The sequence below is a fragment of the Trifolium pratense genome, linkage group LG7, assembly GCF_020283565.1.
Source record: "Trifolium pratense cultivar HEN17-A07 linkage group LG7, ARS_RC_1.1, whole genome shotgun sequence".
NCBI classification, from domain to species: domain Eukaryota; kingdom Viridiplantae; phylum Streptophyta; class Magnoliopsida; order Fabales; family Fabaceae; genus Trifolium; species Trifolium pratense.
Window position 1 is genome coordinate 54,894,350 of NC_060065.1, and position 19,856 is coordinate 54,914,205.

Genomic DNA, 19,856 nt, shown 5'->3' on the forward strand with positions numbered 1-19,856 from the left:
AAAAAATGCACAGTTCAATTTTAGGTAAAGGTAGTTCCGATTCAAAACTCAAAATTAATGTACCTAATCTTTATACCAATTCAGTTTTACCGAATTGTTATAATGATTCAATTGGATTTGTTCTTTCTTTCTAAGTTGAATCATGAGCAGTCCTAGTTATGAGAGCAGAAATACAAAGCTCATGTTGATGAAGGAATTAATATAAGAAGAATAATATTGAGAACATTTACTATAATAATAATTCTAAATAGAGACACACGCACATATAATGAATGTAAGTAACTATAAGTACACTGTGTGGGGTCAATCAAAACTACATTCTTAAATATGATACTAATAAGCATGAGCAACAACCTTCACAAATATGTGTAGATATTTTTCTTAGCATAGGACTCAGTCCCGCAAAAATAGAGAAACACACATCTGATTTGATCAATCCAATTCATAGAGAAACAACAACAGGATAGCAAAGAAGCCTATTAAATGTTGGAGTTTGTCCAACAAAACAAAATCGGTTAAAATAACATTGAGGTGGAGCTACATTCAGATTTGTGTTGTGATGTCAAGAAGAGCCATGCCATGATTCATCAACTCTCTTATTAGTGGTTGCTACTGGATAAGTTGTTTGATATGATGCCCTAGCAGCAATATTGTACATACAAAAATAGCAGTTAGTATGGATCCAAAACATCATAATAGAAAAGTCCAGTCATAGTTATAGTCTATCACTCTACTTAGGTTTGAGACTAACCCAACTTCACAAACCCCGATGAATATAGGATAAGCTCACATGTCACAATAAGTTCTGTATCAAATTCAATCCTACAAAACCGACATATCTTAATCTATGTAGCACCGACACTTCACATGGAATCTGTGTCCGCTGTCTGACATGTGTCAGTGTCCATGTAATTACAATCAATTATTCAATTTTTTTCTTCAAATTATTACCAGCAATCGACATGTTCGTGTTATTGTTGTGTCTATATCATAGATCTCTACTAAAAAGCTCCATCCAAATTCTAGACTTTAATTCTATTGACAAAGATCAAACAATCAAATACTTTAAGATTTTCATCATTTGATTGAGAGAGATCTGGCTTACCTATTCTTCCTTTTCTCCAAGAACCACTGAAGTGAAGCTTTCCTAGTCATTGGTAAATTTGAAAATATGAAAACAAAAGTCATGAATGCAAAAAACACAAAGTAAAACAACAAAACATTATGATACAAATCAAGCATATCCTCTAAAATATTATACATCCAAGTTACTATATTGACAGAATTTCTTGGAAGAAATGATAGATAAGCAGCATAGTTGTCGGTGGAAAAAACCATAATGTCTTTAGCTTTTTCATCTGGAATATCATCAAGCACAATCACTTTCCCGTCATAAAAGATTGTCATTTGTGCACATTTAGTTTCTTCCTTTTTAATACCCTTCATTACACTGTAAGGGTGTGTGATGTTCAGTGAAAAAAAGGAATAAAAAATGACAAATGATTCCTAAGTAAGGAATAATGTAATAGTTGAGTACTGCTCAATGATTCTTAAAGGAATAAAAACTGACAAATGATTCCTAAGGAATAATGTAAAAGGAATAAATACTAAATCTTATGATCTTATCCAATTTCAAAAGCAAAGTATTATGGAGAAGAACACAATTGGAAATGTTGAAGCTGAGGTAATTGAAAACTCTCATTTTTGGGATGAGTAGTGGTGTTAGTGTGATTCTGCTTATAGATTCCAAACAAAAAGTAATCTAGTCGTAAATGACCATCTTTTAGCTAATTGATTAGAGTCAAATAATTAACCAACATCAAATAATTTTCAAGTAACTAAATAATGGCACCTTTTTTAGGATATTACAATGAGTTTGATGATGGAGTTCCACTTCATTTTGGTAAGCTTATAAATCTAACTCATCTTAATCATGCAAATTGTAGTTTGAAAGGCCTAATTCCACCTGAGTTAGAGTGGAGTTAGAGTGGTGCCATATGCCTGCACATTCCAAATAGAAGCATATTTAGTTTATTTTCAATAAAACTTCAACAATATTCATAGGGAAGGTGTTAACTTTTTCCATGAACTGCACAATATCTAATATGTCCAAGTTTAACGAAACTAAAATAAATATGTTTCCTGATCTCATTTTGCATATGCAAGTAAAATTAAGATAGAATCTGACCTTCAACCTAAATCAATCTGACCATTGAGTAATCTGGTTTGGGTTCATTTGTTTTTGATTCCATATCCATTCATTCCTATTATGCCACAATCATCATAAATCAATTCACCACAGCCTCGACTTCTCACGAACAAATATCTAGCACCACTTCTGCTACTGAATTCATTCTTTGAACTCTGTCCCAAATTTGAGGCCATAATCCTGCTGTTTGCCAGCTCTGAATACTCATATCACACTAAAAAAGAAAATGCCAATCACTCTCCACCGAATCATTACAAATTACACAGTTTATAGGACAAGCATTGAAGGATTAAAAAGCGAATTCTGGGCCAAACATAAATAAGTCACAATGTGCATTAGCGTCAGCTACCCTGGGCCTGTGGATGTGAAAATCAATACCAAAAAAGTAGACATCTAAAACTAATAATAGACTAAAATATAGCTCACAACAACTTTCTTGTCAATATAACTTGTGAGTTGGTTCAAAAGGGTTCTTAAGAGTTGTAATCAATGGCAGCATCATCAAATCAAATATGAACACATGCAAGAAGAGTAAAACAAATTTCATTTCACCATACACATTTTGAAATTTCAATAATTAAATCTCCATTCGAAATTTACAGGAGCATAATGTGCTAATTTTAAACTCTTAAAACAACTTCATTAACAGCAAACTTTAATTTTAATATATACAAAACCAAAAACGGAAGCTCGCATTTACAATCTATATAAATATAAATATCTACATAAAAAGAATAATTACATAGGCATTGAACATCATTGCTACCAAGATAAAGAAGTACATTCAAGAAGCTAAAACAAATGTCAATCTACTTAAGATCAAGTTTCTGAATAATTATTATGCTTTGTGCTTCATATTCACCTTAAAACACATTTTTTTTAACTCCATATGGATATTATCAGTTTAAAATTACTAACATCATGGCAAACAGGCTGATTAGAGAAACAAAATAGTAGAGGAAACATTAACAATGGAAGAGCTTCAGCAGCAAGTAAAGAATAACAACAATTAAGACTAATCCAAGGAGCATTCTTGTTTTTCGATCCTGTTTCAATTATAACTACAATTGTCACCTGCAAGCTTCATAGTTGAAGCTTCTTTTGCAACCTATGTTATTTAGCAATATAAGGTTAGAAATAATCACAGCGAAGTAAGACACGTCTTAGCTTTGAGGTTTACCCCACACTTCAACTAATGATTATGACAAATATTAAATCATATTTCACCTTCTTACCACAATATAAATAAATTTTAAACAAATATTATGATAAAATGGTGAAATATTATTTCAACCTTTATTAATTATTACTACAATATATAGGTTTGCAGCATAACCGCGACCTCAGTATAGCAAAAGTCAGGTTACCTTACCTCAGTTCCAGTTATTCTCATAGCAATTCCTATGTCAGCAAGCTTACGTGAAGGTGCACCATTCACACCATCTCCAGTCATTGCAACAATCTCTCCCATTTCCTTCAATAGTCTCACAATTTCTTCGTTGTGTCTAGGCTCGGCTCGAGAGAAAACCTTGCCTCATTCTCTCAACAATAATTTAACTTGTTCTGAATGAGAAAGAGACATGAATTATTTACCTGTCAAACTCTAAGAAAAATTTGATTTCCTTACAAATAGCCTCATTTGTTGACTTATTATCTCCTGTTATTACCATAACTCTAATACCAGCTTGCTTACAATCCTCAATTGCTTTATGAACTTCCTCTCTAGGAGGGTTCTAATCAATTCAATTATAAACTTTAATTAATATCTTCAAAAATTTGCATCACAAGAAGATTGATAAAGCTATAGTGCAAACTTACTCTTAAACCAACAACACCAGGAAAAATTAAATCACTTTCAATCGATGATGAGTGTCTGCATAATAGTCTGAGAATTCTCCCAACTCATCTTTACACGCCAAACCTAAGCAACACAATCCCTTCAAACTCATCCCATGGAGTCTTTGAAGAAGACCTGCTATTTCAATTTGTTGTTGCTTTTTAACTCGATATGCGTTATCATAAAAAGGTTAAAGAATGGTTAATCAGATAGAATTAGCATTTGTAAGGCTTAAACAAATTGACTCGTGTAATCTTAAATATATTGTAAAAGTCATACACATACTCATTGATGCCTCTAATAGATTCCTGAGTATGTACAGACAATACATTATATCTCAAAATTAGTGCATATATCTTATTGTCTAAAATAATTAAAGCAAAAGCAACCATGTAAGTTCATAGCTGTCCAATAATTATAAAAAATGATAAATCAAACACACGCACACCTGCTTTGGCTGGCCATTTTTACCAGCAATGGTTGTGACTGACAATTATATATCCGGTTTCGGTCCCATCTCCATCTACCAAGCCAATGACTTCCATTTTCTGCATTTAGATTTAGATCAGCAATTTTTTACATTATTAGACTGCATATTCAAAAAACCAGATGCTTATTCAATAAGAAAAAATGAAAGAAAAAAAATGTGTTAACCTTATGATCATTGCCATTGCTAGTGATATGCCACAGTGGCTGTGTGTTATAGTGAAGAAAGGGAGGACCTAGTGATAACCTTTGTTCTGTGTGAATGCTTAAGTGACCCAAAATCCTTAGGCCTGAAGGTAATTGGAATATCAATGTAACTAATCCCACTTTTTTCAATTTTCACAGACTTTGCAAGATCAGCACCTCCGATTCTAACCTCACCAAAGAAATGTTGGTCGTTGTTCGCCGTCTGTATATAGAATAGGAATAAATTTGTTATACATAATTCATTAACAGAAAGGAATAACAAAAATTGAAATATCGGATTATCAAAATTTATATCAGAAAACCAAGAACCATAGTAGCCATGAGAGAAAATGGAGAAAATACATAATTTTCGCATATAGAGTAAACAAAATATGCACCAACTGAATTATTATTTTAGTCCAACAAATATGATCACTCAACTCACTCGAAATCGTGACCGTGATTCCTGACGGAAGAATAATAAGAACACAACTTAAAATTGTAGAAGAATCGCGCCCTCTGAGTGTTGCATTCTTTTAGTAATACCCAAAAAGTTTGGCTTAAGACTAATAGGTGAACTTAATTAACTCGAAAAATTCATTTCATCAAAGATATATTCTATGTGGACTTGCTAGGCTCATAATCATTTTTAATGATACATTCTATTTTTTCCAATGGTAACAGGGATGCCTACATATTGTTAATTATGGTTCACTCTCATTTTTTAAATATCTTTACTTACTCGAATATATTATCATCCACTATTATTTTCTATTATTGAGTTTTAATTGGTAAAATATATTATCTATATCCCCTAATTTTGTTACTAATGGCTGTGAAAGTGAAAAAACATGACCATAAAAACCAAAATATTCATCATATATGAGATTCTACAAAAGAATATCATAAGGAATATAGCAGTAAATTAATGAATGCAAAACAACCAAACTTCTTTGAAAACTCGAGAGTAACTATTTAACAAAGCATTGGCACAGACAAGGATATCGGACACGAAACTGACACGTTGACACCGCTATAATTGAATTTTGAGAAAATAATATAATTCAATGTCATACACTACATCCCTTCGACATGAAGGGTTGGTGTTACATAGCCTGAAACAATCGCAAACAAGCAACATGTGTGTATGTGTGTTGTAAAAAGGCAAGTAAAACTTTGAAGTTGGTTAAGGAAGTTCAAAATTATACAAATTTAAAAATATAATTTTCCAAGTTAAAATAATTCCTAACCTGATTTATCCGTTAGAGCCTGACAGAACATCGAATAGGCCACAGCAACTCAACCAAGAAGTCTTATGCACTATAAGTGGAGCAGATGCTACTGGAGGCTGCATTTCAATACAATTCAGCAAAGAAAAGCTTTTAAAATAATAATCTACACAAAAGTTCAGAAACTAAAAGTGTCTTAACGAAAATCACACACACTAGTAAGTTCAAGAGTACATTAAGAAAAGCTTCTATATAGGTTTGTTAGACATTTTATCAAACATCTACAATGCATTTTATCTCAATTACTAATTCTATTTCTAACCCCATTAAACTACCCACCCCCAAAATCAAATAGTTTAACTAAAATTGATATTGGGATAACAACTCACAATATTTTAACAATTTGGCATATAGATTTGCAAAAGGAACAATATTTCAAGTGCATGAAATGAGAAGAGAACCATGTCTATTATGCATAAAAGCTATGGTAGAAAAAATAAACACGGAGAAGATGAAACTTTACCAAGAATTGATATGAGGAATCCTTACAACTCTAACCTTCATTCTCTCTGCTTCCTACCTGGATATAAATCAGAAACCAAATCCAATGAAGAATTCATTACTAAGCAACTTACAATTAAAAGCAACAAAAACAACGGAATGAGCTCAAATCCGGGTGGGTACCCATTAGAAATCCCAAAACAGAGAAGATGAAGAACTGATCGAGAATGGATTGTGATGGAAATGGAAACTATCAATTGTTATTTATAGGGAAAGGGATGAAGCAAACAACATATTGATTACTAAGAATCTTGCGTTCCTATTCACACCTAGCAAACAGGGAACAAATATTCCTCATATATTCGAAATGGATCGAATCTTATGTAAACAGTTACAAAATTTCGAAATTCAAAAATGGAATAGAAATCAAAGAGATATAATAGATTATTAACCTTTCGAACTGCTACAGGTTTTGGAGGGAGGAGCCGAAATCTGAAGAACAACACAATTTCGAATCGCAGCAGCGTCCTTTGAAATGCACAGTGACGAAAACGCTGAGGGAGCTCCAATTTGAAATACTCCAACCTCAGCCCCTCTCAGCGCCTCCACAGTACTTTTAGTAATGGTTTCTATTGTTAATATATAGGATTTTTCTAATCTTCTAATACTATCCTTTACGATAATTCCTACCTATAGTATTTTCAAATTATAAAATTATTTTAAAAAACAAAATACTACTATATGTCTAATCATGCACAAAAGAACATAATATTCCCATCTTTGTTGTTGTCTTTGGATATTTGGCCCATTTTCTTGTCTTCATCTTTAAACAAACAAATCATAAAGTGGGACCCACGTTGCCGGCAGGTTTCTCCAATTTCACCGATCCGGCGAATGCGACGAAACGCTACCACACAAAATCTCCGACAGATAATTCCTCAAATCTTCGGGCGAATATCTTATAACCAAATTCAGCCCGACCCGATATTTCACATAGAACTCCCTGTACTTGTAAACAACATTCAAATCTAACCACGCTCCAATTTCCTCTCGCATTTTCGGGTCGGGTACAACCCACAAATACTGTGTTCTAAACGCTTCTTCAAACACCACGTTGAAATTCTGGAAGATTCCACTCGCATTCTCCGCCGTTGGATTCTCCGGAATCGACGACATTACCTTATTCCATGCCATGCGTTCGTATTTCGTAACATACTCTTTCACCTTCATTTCGTGTTTCAGTAACCAATCCTCACCAAGAATAAACCCTAGATTCGATTTACGCACTTTTACGACGACGTATTGCATGTTATTCGCAAGAAAAAGATACGAAAGTGCAACGTCTTTGTATAGTTCAGCTTTTCCGTCGAGTTTACAAAGAACAACGAGAATTAGCCACGATAACCGTTTTGCTATCTCCGACGGTGGATTATTCTCGTCGTGAGATGGATTTTTGTAGTAAGATTCCGGTAACGGTGATTGTGGCCAATCGGAAACTATATCGGCGATTGCATCGCTGTAATCGGAGAGAAGTGCAATGTAATTCATGACGTAGCGTGTTAGAGGATGAACTCCTCCGCCTGGTACCGGAACCTTCGAAGATTCTTTCTGAATTGCCGATTCAAAATCGGTTAGCATATTTATAACGGTCTCACCGAGTCTCACTTGTGATGCAATCACCTGAGAACGGATCGTGTAATTTGATTCCGATGAAAAGATCGATTCAATTTGATGCCAATTTTCGGAAATAGCTTCGTATAAATCCAACGTTCTGAACATTTTCTCCGGCGTTTTCTTGCATTTTGCGACGTTTTCTGGGAAAGAAAACAGCATCATAGCACCGTCTTTACAAATCTCGCTGAAACATGAATCGGCAATTTTCTTCTCCGGTGATTCAAAAATGTAATCGCAGAGTGTTCTCTCGCCGTGAAACAGAGTATTGACAGCGACTTTAACGGCGTTCAGCCAGGTCTTAATCTTCCATTCAAGAACTTCCCAATCCATTTTCTGAACCTGAGAGAAACTCAGTTTCTCAACTCCGAGATTGTAAAGTGCTTCATCCACAATTGATTTTCTCACAATTACGTAAATATTAGCACACTCTTTGCTATAACCGGTGAAAATCATGCATTCTGCAATCGCTTTTAAATCAGCTACAGCAGTCATAGATACAGATTGAGCAGAGAGCGATGACGATTCTTCGTCAGAGTATTCATCGTCGGAGAAACTACTCCGACGATCAGTGGAGGAGCGAGAGAGAACAGAGACCGATTCAGAGTTGAACCGGTCTCTATTTTCTCCTAAAATTCGATAAAATTCTGATTCAAGATTCTTCATGGCGAGTTGCATTAACGATTGTGCTTCAATGAGTTTCTTGGAGGTGGAATCCTTTGCAACGAGGTACTGCATAGCAGATTGTAGACTCTTAACGGCTTTAAGATAGTGTTTGGCTTCTTCAGTGTTGGTAAAAAGATAGGGATATTGAGAATGGTTTGAAGTTGTGGAAATATGGTTCCATTTTGTTATGAGAGTGTGCGCGGTTTCGATGTTTTCGTCGATGATTGCGTCGGAGAAGGTTTTATTGCCAGGCGATGATGGTGGAAATGGTGATGATGATTGGGGTGGTGGTGATGGTTTGAAGAAAAAGAAGTTTCTAGGTTTTGACATTTTTTTTGAGTTTAGGGAAATGTTTATTACTCTTTGATGTGATTAATGTGTTTGTTGAGGCTTAATGTTGTGCTTGTTATTACGTTATTGTGGTTGGTTGTTCTAGTTTGGAGTATGGGGGTTGAGAAGGGTATTTATAGAAGTTGAAAGAGTTGAAGATTTGACTCAAGTTTGAGGTGAGAACGTAAATGGTGTACGTGTGGGGACTATTCCAATAAAAGACAAGAGATGACGCGGTAGTAGTTTCAGATACAAACAACATAATTTTCTTTGTTGCTTTACCTTTAGCAACACAACAACCGAGTGACTCAGATGCAACAGAAAGAGGGATCTCTTTATGAATATGGTGGATCTTTGTTCTTAAATGTTTTTTTTTTTACATAAATGTATTATCTTTAGCATAATTGTAGATACTAATTCTTTGAATTTTGCATGATTTAGATGAACGATAAAATTCTTTCTTACATTTTAATGGTCTTGCCCATAATTGTGAGCATAATTAAATACAATTTATTTGGTCACGTGATTATTTAAGAATATCTCATATGTTGAATTAGGGGAACCACCTTTAATAGAAGTGTGAAAGACTCAACTCAATCCAAAAACATATCACAATTCAATAGTTTCGGAATGATCCACTACTCTTTGTCATACAATTCTTTTGGGTTATTTGAATTCGATATCACGTTGATTCTTAAAAGTGTAACTTATTGTTACATTGATCTCTAAATGTATCAAAGTTGTAAATACATCCCCAATATATCATTTGATAGTAATTTCATGAATTAGATTGACCAACAAAATAATACATTTGAGAATTAAATTGACTATTGACTACATAAAAATAGATTCAATAACCAAAATGATTAATAAACGAGATATTTGTGGATCTGTTTGCAATTTCTATACATTCAAGAACTAAATGTTATACTTATATCTAAATGAAATAAGTATAACATAATGTGACATTTATTATCAAATTTGTTCGAATTAAGAAACATATTAAAGTTTTCAAAATGATCCCATCAAAATTTAAAACAAAAAGAGTTAATTATAACTCATCTCAACTCGTCTCTTGCTCACTTAAAGCCTCCACAAACCACAAACTAACATTATTTGTTTTTTTTTTTTTGTAGGATTTCGTTTTTGTTGAAAAGATACTGCCTCCATAAAGGAAATGGCTTTGTTATCAACACTTGAGTCTTACACACTTTCTTTACAAACAAGTCTTTTGTATAAATTTTTAATTTCCTAAAGAAATTTGAAACACCTCCTTTCATATTGATGAATAGTATAAATCAACAATTTCCTACTTATATAAAATAGATAAATTAAAATAAATGTTTATTTTAAAAAAAAACTCCCCTTAAATCATCAAAGCCAATTCTCTCTCATTTGTCATAGCTCATTAATATTAATTAATTAAGCTCCTCTTACGTAAAGATTATTTTTAGAAAAGAATATTTCTTGCTTAGTTACTTTGGGCATTGGATGATGACTTAGTCTATTTCCTAGCTAAGGCTTAAAGAGTAACGTTATATAGGACCATGCCAATAGAATATAGCTGAGGTTTCTTAACTTTTACCAAATTAAAGAGTAACGTTATATAGGAATAGGACCATGCCAATAAAATGAAATCCAGCTTGCGACATTTTCTTCTCATTTACATTACATATATGCTACTATTTTCTATGTATGGAAGAGATATTGAGTCCAAAAAAATGTATGAACGCGTCAAAATAAATGTATGAAAGAGTGTATTTTTTGTAAACGACTTAATTTGGTGTATTTAATTACCTAAGGGGTCTCTAGTTTGGTTGATTTGGTAGTAAGGAATTAGTCCCTTTGCATTTAGTTGTATGTGCCGTCGAAATTTATATATTAGTAGTTAACTAATATTATGAACAAGTCCTAATGAAACACTTCCTTTGAAAGCGATGATGATTAATTCATGATTAGTGCCTTTTCAAAATAAAGTAATGCATGATTAGTACTATCAAGTCAATTTGTCAATGTGCTAATGATAAATTAAACATTAATTCGAGGCAACAGCAAGTTCATAAGAAATTCAGATTATAAGGTGGAGATATACTGGACCGAATGTTCTACTTGTCTCTCTCAGTTGGAGCTATTATAGGGTCACTAGCTATACATACTAAAGGGTTCAAAACATACACTATGTTGCAAAGAAAAATGCTAGCTCTAAACATACTAAATATGACAATATGCTAATACACGTTTTTAACACACTATTTCCTATTAGGTGAAATTTATGACTACCAAATTTTATATATATGGGGGCATGGGGCTAATATATAATTTAGTGACTCTCAACTAATTTAAGCTATAAAGTGTAAAAAAAGTTAAAAGGTTTATAATTTAAATTTTGGTGAAGGTGGAAATTTTTAATACAACTAGTTTATATTAATTTTTGCCGTTTTAAGAAAAATTAGTAAGTCTCATTTAATTTATTTTTTTAATAATGTAGAGGGCTTAGGCCTAAGCCCGGGTCTCATTTAAATTTCAATTAATGGAAAATTGTCCATTCAAATAGTTATTTTTATTCGTAAATTTAACAGCTCAAATTTTATCAAATCATTACAAAATTTGAAGATGAATATATATTTTTAGTCTGAAGATATATACAAATTAGACTCTATTTACTACTGTAATAGATAATAAAGCTCCGAATTATTTTTATTTTTTTTACAATGGCTCCTAATTACTTAGACACATAAATATTTGAGTACCATCTCTATTTACTTTTTATTTTTATTTTAAGCAACTAGTTTCACTTATATCAACATAAGTCACCATGTAATAGTTAAATAGAGTCTTGAGAACTTGAATTTTTACAAACTTCAACCTTATTGAAATGACTTACGAATCTTTATGTGCACCAAATTCAAAATTTTATTTAATATATATAAGTGAGACAAATCTTGCACCATATTATTATGTATATATAAATTTGTTTTCACCATATATATCTCATCAAATAATCTCATTTTATCCAATAATAAGACTTATCGATCAAATGTTAAAAACAAATTAAGATCGATCAAGCATTAGCTGTTATCCTTATTGTCACATCTTACAATCACCTTGGACGGTTGTTCAGAGGCAACCATATAGCTTTTATTTATGGAATTAATACCGAAAAAGAATTTATATGCTCCATTTATCTACCTTTCATTTTCATAGGACTATGTATGTTTATCAAAAGCAAAGAGAAGATTCATTCAACTATAAAAAGACATAATCATAAGATCGCGATATGCACATGAAAGAGTTCACACACTTAATGTAGCAACTAAAAACAAATTGACAGCAATACAGTGAGAAAACAACCACACTCCTCACAGAAACTGCATGTGTAGTTTTATATTTTATTTTTAATGTTTTTATGAGTAAAAAGTTCATCTTAAAAAAAAAATATTGTGAATTTTTTTCAGTGATAAAATTATTGTGAATGTTAGTATATGCTATAGTATTTACATCCGTGCGACGTACGAGGAACAAATCGTGGAATAATATATTTATATATGTATAATAAAACATAAGGAAAAAAAATTAAATCAAATTTGGAAAATAATAAAATTTCTGCTGAGAAATGTTGTATTAATTCAAATGCAAAAAGATGCAAGCACAGTGAAATTTTATTTTATAATTAACTCAGATCTTAACAGTACAACCGTTAAAAAAAATCTTAATAGTACATTTACCGAAAATATGAGCTAGAACAAAACATCACTTAATTTATTTTTTCTTTAATTTTTTTTAGTTGTTTTATGTGTGGCTATGAATTAATTATTCGGGTCATGTTAAGGCACATGTTAAGGATCACTAAAATAATAAATATTTATTGTAAAAGTTAATATTTACATTTTTGAGAAATTAAATACACATTTTACAATAAAATTGCACTTTTAATGGTGAATTCTTCGGTACACATATTATGCGGATACGTATCAGTACATTTGCTGAGGTGGATGATTTTGAATGATTTACAAATAGTATTTATTGATTTTTATATATTAAATACTATTTATGGATCAATCACAATCATCCACCTAAGTCGTGTATCGGTACATATCCACATAATAATATGTGTACCGTAGTGTTCACCACTTTTAATTCCCTAACATTTGGCCTATATATAAGGAAACATATTAACATTTTTCTAATTATTTAGGCTTTGCATCCATATAAGTATTTCTCATAAAACCTAGTGTGATGTTTATATAAAATAAAAAAAAAAGGAGCTACATGTATCCAAAAAATAAAGAGTTTAATTGTTGTGCACCGTCGGTGTAAATATTTTTTACACATACATCCAATGACGCGTTGCCAAATCATTTAATGAATGTGACACATCATGTGTTTTTATATGGTAATTGCACTAGAAGAAAATATTTTTATATGGAAATGGATTTAATTTTTATAATACAGTAGTAACTCTGGCCTTTGCTTTCATATTTTTCTAATCTTCTAATACTATCCTTTACGATAATTCCTACCTATAGTATTTTCAAATTATAAAATTATTTTAAAAAACAAAATACTACTATATGTCTAATCATGCACAAAAGAACATAATATTCCCATCTTTGTTGTTGTCTTTGGATATTTGGCCCATTTTCTTGTCTTCATCTTTAAACAAACAAATCATAAAGTGGGACCCACGTTGCCGGCAGGTTTCTCCAATTTCTCCAATTATTTTTAGAAAAGAATATTTCTTGCTTAGTCTATTTCCTAGCTAAGGCTTAAAGAGTAACGTTATATAGGACCATGCCAATAGAATATAGCTGGGGTTTCTTAACTTTTACCAAATTAAAGAGTAACGTTATATAGGAATAGGACCATGCCAATAAAATGAAATCCAACTTGCGACATTTTCTTCTCATTTACATTACATATATGCTACTATTTTCTATGTATGGAAGAGATATTGAGTCCAAAAAAATGTATGAACGCGTCAAAATAAATGTATGAAAGAGTATTTTTTTGTAAACGACTTAATTTGGTGTATTTAATTACCTAAGGGGTCTAGTTTGGTTGATTTGGTAGTAAGGAATTAGTCCCTTTGCATTTAGTTGTATGTGCCGTCGAAATTTATATATTAGTAGTTAACTAATATTATGAACAAGTCCTAATGAAACACTTCCTTTGAAAGTGAGATGATGATTAATTCATGATTAGTGCCTTTTCAAAATATAGTAATGCATGATTAGTACTATCAAGTCAATTTGTCAATGTGCTAATAATAAATAAAAACATTTGAGGCAACAACAAAGTTCATAAGGAATTCAGATTATAAGGTGGAGATATACTGGATCGAATGTTCTACTTGTCTCTCTCAGTTGGAGCTATTATAGGGACGTCACTAGCTATACATACTAAAGGGTTCAAAACATACACTATGTTGCAAAGAAAAATGCTAGCTCTAAACATACTAAATATGACAATGTAATACACGTTTTTAACACACTATTTCCTATTAGGTGAAATTTATGACTACCAAATTTTATATATGTGGGGGCATGGGGCTAATATATAATTTAGTGACTCTCAACTAATTTAAGCTATAAAGTGTAAAAAAAGTTAAAAGGTTTATAATTTAAATTTTGGTGAAGGTGAAATTTTTAATACAACTAATTTATATTAACTTTTGCCGTTTTAAGAAAAATTAGTAAGTCTCGTTTAATTTATTTTTTTATAATGTAGAGGGCTTAGGCCTAAGCCCGAGTCTCATTTAAATTTCAATTAATGGAAAATTGTCCATTCGAATAGTTATTTTTATTCGTAAATTTAACGACTCAAATTTTATCAGATCATTACATCATTACACAATTTGAAGATGAATATATAATTTTGGTCTAAAGATATATACAAATTAGATTCTATTTGCTAATAGATAATAAAGTTCGAATTACTTTTTTTTTTTTTATAATATGACTCTGAATTACTTAGACACATAAATATTTGAGTACCATCTCTATTTACTTTTTATTTTTATTTTAAGCAAATAGTTTCACTTATATCAACATAAATAGTTAAAAAGAGTCTGAGAGCTTGAATTTTTACAAACCTCAACATTATTGAAATTGAAATGACTTACAAATCTTATGTGCACCAAATTCAAACTTTTATTTATTTAATATATACAAGTGAGACAAATCTTTCACCATATTATTTTTTTATTTTAAAATCAATCTTGCACCATATTATTATGTATATATAAATTTGTTTTCACCATATCTCATCAAATAATCTCATTTTATCAAATAATAAGATTTATAGATCAAATGTTAAAAACAAATTGGCTTAATTAGTAAAATGACCTCTTAAAGACATTTTTGGTTTCACATTGGTCCCTTAAAGAAAAAAAGGTCTGAATAGGTCCCTTAAAGAAAAAAAAAAAGGTCTGAATAGGTACATATCCGTTAATCAGTTGGTTTAGGGACCAAACTGATTAACAAAGATGTCTTTAAGGGACCTATTCAGACTTTTTTTCTTTAAGGAACCTATTCGGATTATTTTTTTTAAGGACCAATCTGAAACAAAAAATCATTTTACTAATTAAGTCAAACAAATTTATACATAATGTGCAAGATCTATCTCACTTATGTACGATAAACTTCATACGAATCACTTCGGTTTTGCCATCCAAGCTCAAAGAGCCACACCCACACCCACACCCACATATATATATATTAGTATAAAGTACTACAAGAGCACCTTAAACGGAGGAGGTATGATCATCACCTTAAAAATACAGAAGATTTAGGGTTATTGGAAGTGTTGCCCAGGTCTTTCATACCATGTCACAACCGTCAACAAGATCAATTGGAACATATAGAGAGTCTTGGAGAGTGTAACCCCCAAATTTTATTCCCTAAAGAGGTGGTCAATTGTGAGTAGGGTTGGGAACAGGTCAGGCCAGGCCTTGACAGGCCTGAGCCTGGCCTACGATTTTTTTTCAGGCCTGGCCTGTGGCCTATCAAATGTTATTTTTTTTGGCCTGACCTGAGCCTTTTAAAAGCCTGGTCTGACCTTATAGTGTTTAAAAGCCTGTGTTACATTAAAGCTTTTCTATATAGTTTTTTTAAATAGGCTAAACAGACCTTAAAAAGTTCACATTTAAACAGACCGTTTTCAAAGCCTAAACCTGACATTTTTAATAACCAGGCCAGGCCAGGCCAGGCTTATACAGGCCAGGGCGAAGGCCCCTGTAGGCCGTCTGGACTATTCCCAACCCTAATTGTGAGGTCGAAGAAAGAACTATGAGCAAAGTTTTTGTGGCTGAAGAGATGTTGACGGTTGAAGAGTATTTGTCGAACTCCAGACATAACATTCTACATAACATTCGTTGGTGATTTTGTAATAATGGGTATATGTTGATTTAACCGTAGTGATCTATTTGTAGTTGAAGTTATAGTTGAATCTTTGATTTGTTGGTGATTTTGTAATATTGGGTATATGTTAACTACGTTAGCGCAGCCATGTCCTGTCCCATGATTATCCAGCTCAGCTTAGTTCACAATTTGAAAATGTCTTGAAAAACAAACAATGCATTGATTAAGATCCTAGCTCATATGCAATTACTGGCATCAATCTTATGTGTTATATATAGTTGAGAATTTGAGACCTTGTTTATAAGCATAGATCAATTTGTTCTGCTTGAATGGTTTGCTTTATATTAATGTCATTCTGTTTTCTGATTTCGTTATACAAATCCCAATTCACAATACTCCTAGGACCAAGGTTTGAGAATTTAAATATACGATCATTGTCGACTTAGATCTTTTTTTAAATAGTCTATATAAATTTGCATAATGTTGTTTTATAATTCGTGAATGATCATGTTTCTTTTTTGTGGTTTTTAGACATGATATCTTTGGAGTTAGTCCACAACTAATATATATTTATTGACAGATGGACTCTCAACTGTTGGATGATGCAGTCCATCCCACAGCAAACTGCAATAACTCATCATGGTTTGCCACCATCTGGGCGTAGACATCGGTCACATGTATGGATGCACTTTACTGAACAAGTTGGTACTCAGATGCACGCCAAGTGTAACTATTGTCCTTCAATAATAATTAAATTCAAGGATGGTACAAGTTCTATGGCAGCGCATGTGTTGAGATGTAAGAATAATCCTGATAGAGTAGGAAACAAAAGGCAAAAAACATCTCCCACAACAGAACCTGCAGAAGGGGAAGTATGTGTTGCCGCTTTGCCTCATGTAAAATTTGACCAAGTTGCATGTCGGCTAGAGCTTGTGAAGATGTTTGTGGGAGCAGAGCTTCCTTTCCGGTTTGTGGAGAATGAGTTTTTTATAAACTTTGTGAAAGTCTTGCAACCACGGTTTGATATCCCATCCCGCACTACTTTAAGGCGTGCTATTTGGTCACTTTTTGACGGGGAAAGAGAAAGACTTAAACAATTTATCTCGAAGCATTGTGGGAGGGTTTGTCTTACAACAGACACATGGACTTCAGTCCAAAATTTGAACTACATGAGCTTAACTGCGCATTTCATTGACGAAAAATGGAAGAAAATCCTGAATTTTTGTCAAATCACAGGCCATACGGGAAAGATCATTGCTAAGGAAGTTGAGACATGTTTAAATTCTTGGGAGCTGAATCAAGTATTTAGCATAACAGTAGATAATGCATCGTCTAACGACGTAGCAGTTAGATTTATGAAAGGTTGAATGAAATCAATGAATGCCAATAATTGTTTTATCTTGAAGGAAAATTATATTCATATGCGTTGTTGCGTGCATGTTTTGAGTTCGATTGTAAAAGAAGTTTTAAAAGAGAATGATGATTCCGTCACAAGAATACGTGCTACAGTCAAGTATGTAAAAGGATCTTATGAAAGAATGCACAACTTCAAGAAAATTGTTGAAAGGGCAAATATTACTTATAAAGGCATTGTATGTCTAGATGTAGAAACCAGATGGAATTCTACATATTTGATGTTACAAGCAGCTCTCAAGTATAAAACAACTTTTGAATTGTTAAAAGCTTCTGATGCTAAGTATGTTAAAGAATTATCTCTTAATGGAGGCAAAGGTGTACCTATTGAAGGGAATTGGAACTATGCTAGTACAGTGATGCCATTTCTGAAGATATTTTATGATGCAACCATGCGTATTTCTGGCTCTTTGTATGTTACTAGTAACATCTATATGAAGGAGGTATTTGCCCTTGGAAGGAAGATCCGAAGATATTGTGAGGATGATAATGAGAGCATAGCATCAACGACAGTTAACATGAAGAGTAAATATGACAAGTATTGGTGCAGTTCTAATGGAGTAAACATGATTTTGTTGATTGCAGTAGTTCTAGACCTTAGGAGCAAATTGGGTTATGCAAATCACTACCTTGGGTATTTTTCTGAAGAAGCAACGGCTGATGTATTAAAGGCAACACTGTCGTCTTCTTTGAAATCAATTTATCGAGAATATCAAGGCGTCAGGGAAGGATCTCAAGATATGGGAGAATCTCAGCCAGAGGAAGATGATGATGATATTCATGGGATGGGCTTCTATGTAAAAGCAATTGGGCGTAAAACTGATACTAAGTCTGAGCTTGATAAATACCTCACTGAAGACTGTGAACCTCATAGTAAGTTTGTTGAGTTTGACATTCTAAATTGGTGGAAAGTCAACTCATCAAGATATCCCGTCCTGGCAAGTATTTCTCGCGAGGTGTTGGCCATTCCAGTGTCTACTGTAGCATCAAAGTCTGCTTTTAGTGCTGGAGGAAGGGTATTGGATCCTCATCGTAGTAATCTCACACCTAAGATAGTGGAAGTGCTTGTTTGCACTCAGGATTGGTTGAGAGGATCTCCTTTCTCAAACTTATTTGACGAGGACCTTGAAGAGTTAGAAACATTTGAGCAAGGTAAAAACCTCAAATTTTCCAAACTTATTTGACTATGATATTTTCTTTGATCTTTGGTTTGTGTGACTAAAATAAAGTATGATTATTAAACTTTGCATTTTTGCTGTGAAAAAGAACTAGAACACTGTTTTGTGAGGTTGAAATATGTAAATGTTGAACTTATAACTTGTGTCTTGTGAATTCAAAGTGAGAACTTATATTCTCAGTCGTGTTATATGTATTTACCCTCTAGTTTTGCACCATGGATTTAGCCTGAAAGACGACGACTCGGTATCAAACCAAGCAACCAATAGGGTCCAATATGAAACGACTAATAGGATATGATGTTTTGTTAATTAATATTTGAAAAGTATGATAACTCTTAATCATTAGTTGTCATCTTTAGTCATTAGGATAACTCTTAATCATTAGTTTTAGTTTTACTTCATTTTTTTTTATAGATATAATGTACGTTATAATGTATGTTCATTTTTTTAGAACATGAAGTTAATAAGTGTTTAACAATGTGAGTCTGGTTAATATTCTGATGTAGCATTTCTTTCCAATGATGAAGAAATAATGAAGTTTATTTCTTGTTTGCAGATATGATCTCTCAAACGAACCGTGCGACAACTTCTGCAAGCCTTATTGGTCTTGACGATGATTGAAATCATTTGTAATAGATATGGTTTTAGTAGTTACCGTCAAAAAAAGAAAGATATGATTATAGTATTTTGTGGATGAAATTGGAGTTTAGTTTTTAATTTGCAAAAAGAAAATATGGTGACAAGTTAATCTGTATGGATTTACATTGGTTTATTATATGTAGAAGGTTTTAT

At 32.5% G+C, this 19,856-nt stretch overlaps 3 protein-coding genes across 50 annotated transcripts; 1 reads left to right on the top strand and 2 right to left on the bottom strand.

Moving 5' to 3' along the window:
- Positions 1-238: 238 nt before the first annotated feature.
- LOC123895413 (exocyst complex component EXO70H1-like) lies at positions 239-9,224 on the bottom strand. 48 transcript variants are annotated; one of them, XM_045945768.1, is made up of 12 exons: positions 6,901-9,224; positions 6,471-6,527; positions 5,969-6,066; positions 4,701-4,941; positions 4,495-4,594; positions 4,028-4,184; positions 3,877-3,942; positions 3,582-3,772; positions 2,189-2,423; positions 1,853-2,001; positions 1,106-1,147; positions 239-638 (listed from the first exon to the last, which is right to left on the bottom strand). In XM_045945768.1, the coding sequence occupies exon 1, from the start codon at positions 9,113-9,115 to the stop codon at positions 7,328-7,330; it is 1,788 nt and encodes a 595-aa protein (XP_045801724.1). In that variant the 5' UTR covers positions 9,116-9,224; the 3' UTR covers positions 239-638; positions 1,106-1,147; positions 1,853-2,001; positions 2,189-2,423; positions 3,582-3,772; positions 3,877-3,942; positions 4,028-4,184; positions 4,495-4,594; positions 4,701-4,941; positions 5,969-6,066; positions 6,471-6,527; positions 6,901-7,327. The 48 variants fall into 48 exon arrangements, with proteins under 48 accessions (XP_045801724.1, XP_045801723.1, XP_045801702.1 ...); XM_045945767.1 differs by having other exon boundaries at positions 4,028-4,181; positions 6,901-9,219; XM_045945746.1 differs by lacking the exon at positions 3,877-3,942 and adding an exon at positions 6,632-6,777 and having other exon boundaries at positions 3,577-3,772; positions 4,028-4,181; positions 6,901-9,213.
- Positions 563-1,446, bottom strand: LOC123896653. Its single transcript, XM_045947018.1, has 2 exons — positions 1,106-1,446; positions 563-638 (listed from the first exon to the last, which is right to left on the bottom strand). Exons 1-2 carry the CDS (start codon positions 1,444-1,446, stop codon positions 563-565), a joined length of 417 nt encoding a protein of 138 aa, XP_045802974.1.
- Positions 9,225-17,894: 8,670 nt separating the features above from the next.
- Positions 17,895-19,070, top strand: LOC123896655 (zinc finger BED domain-containing protein RICESLEEPER 2-like). The gene has a single exon (XM_045947019.1). The coding sequence runs from the start codon at positions 17,895-17,897 to the stop codon at positions 19,068-19,070; it is 1,176 nt and encodes a 391-aa protein (XP_045802975.1).
- The last annotated feature ends 786 nt before the right edge of the window (positions 19,071-19,856 follow it).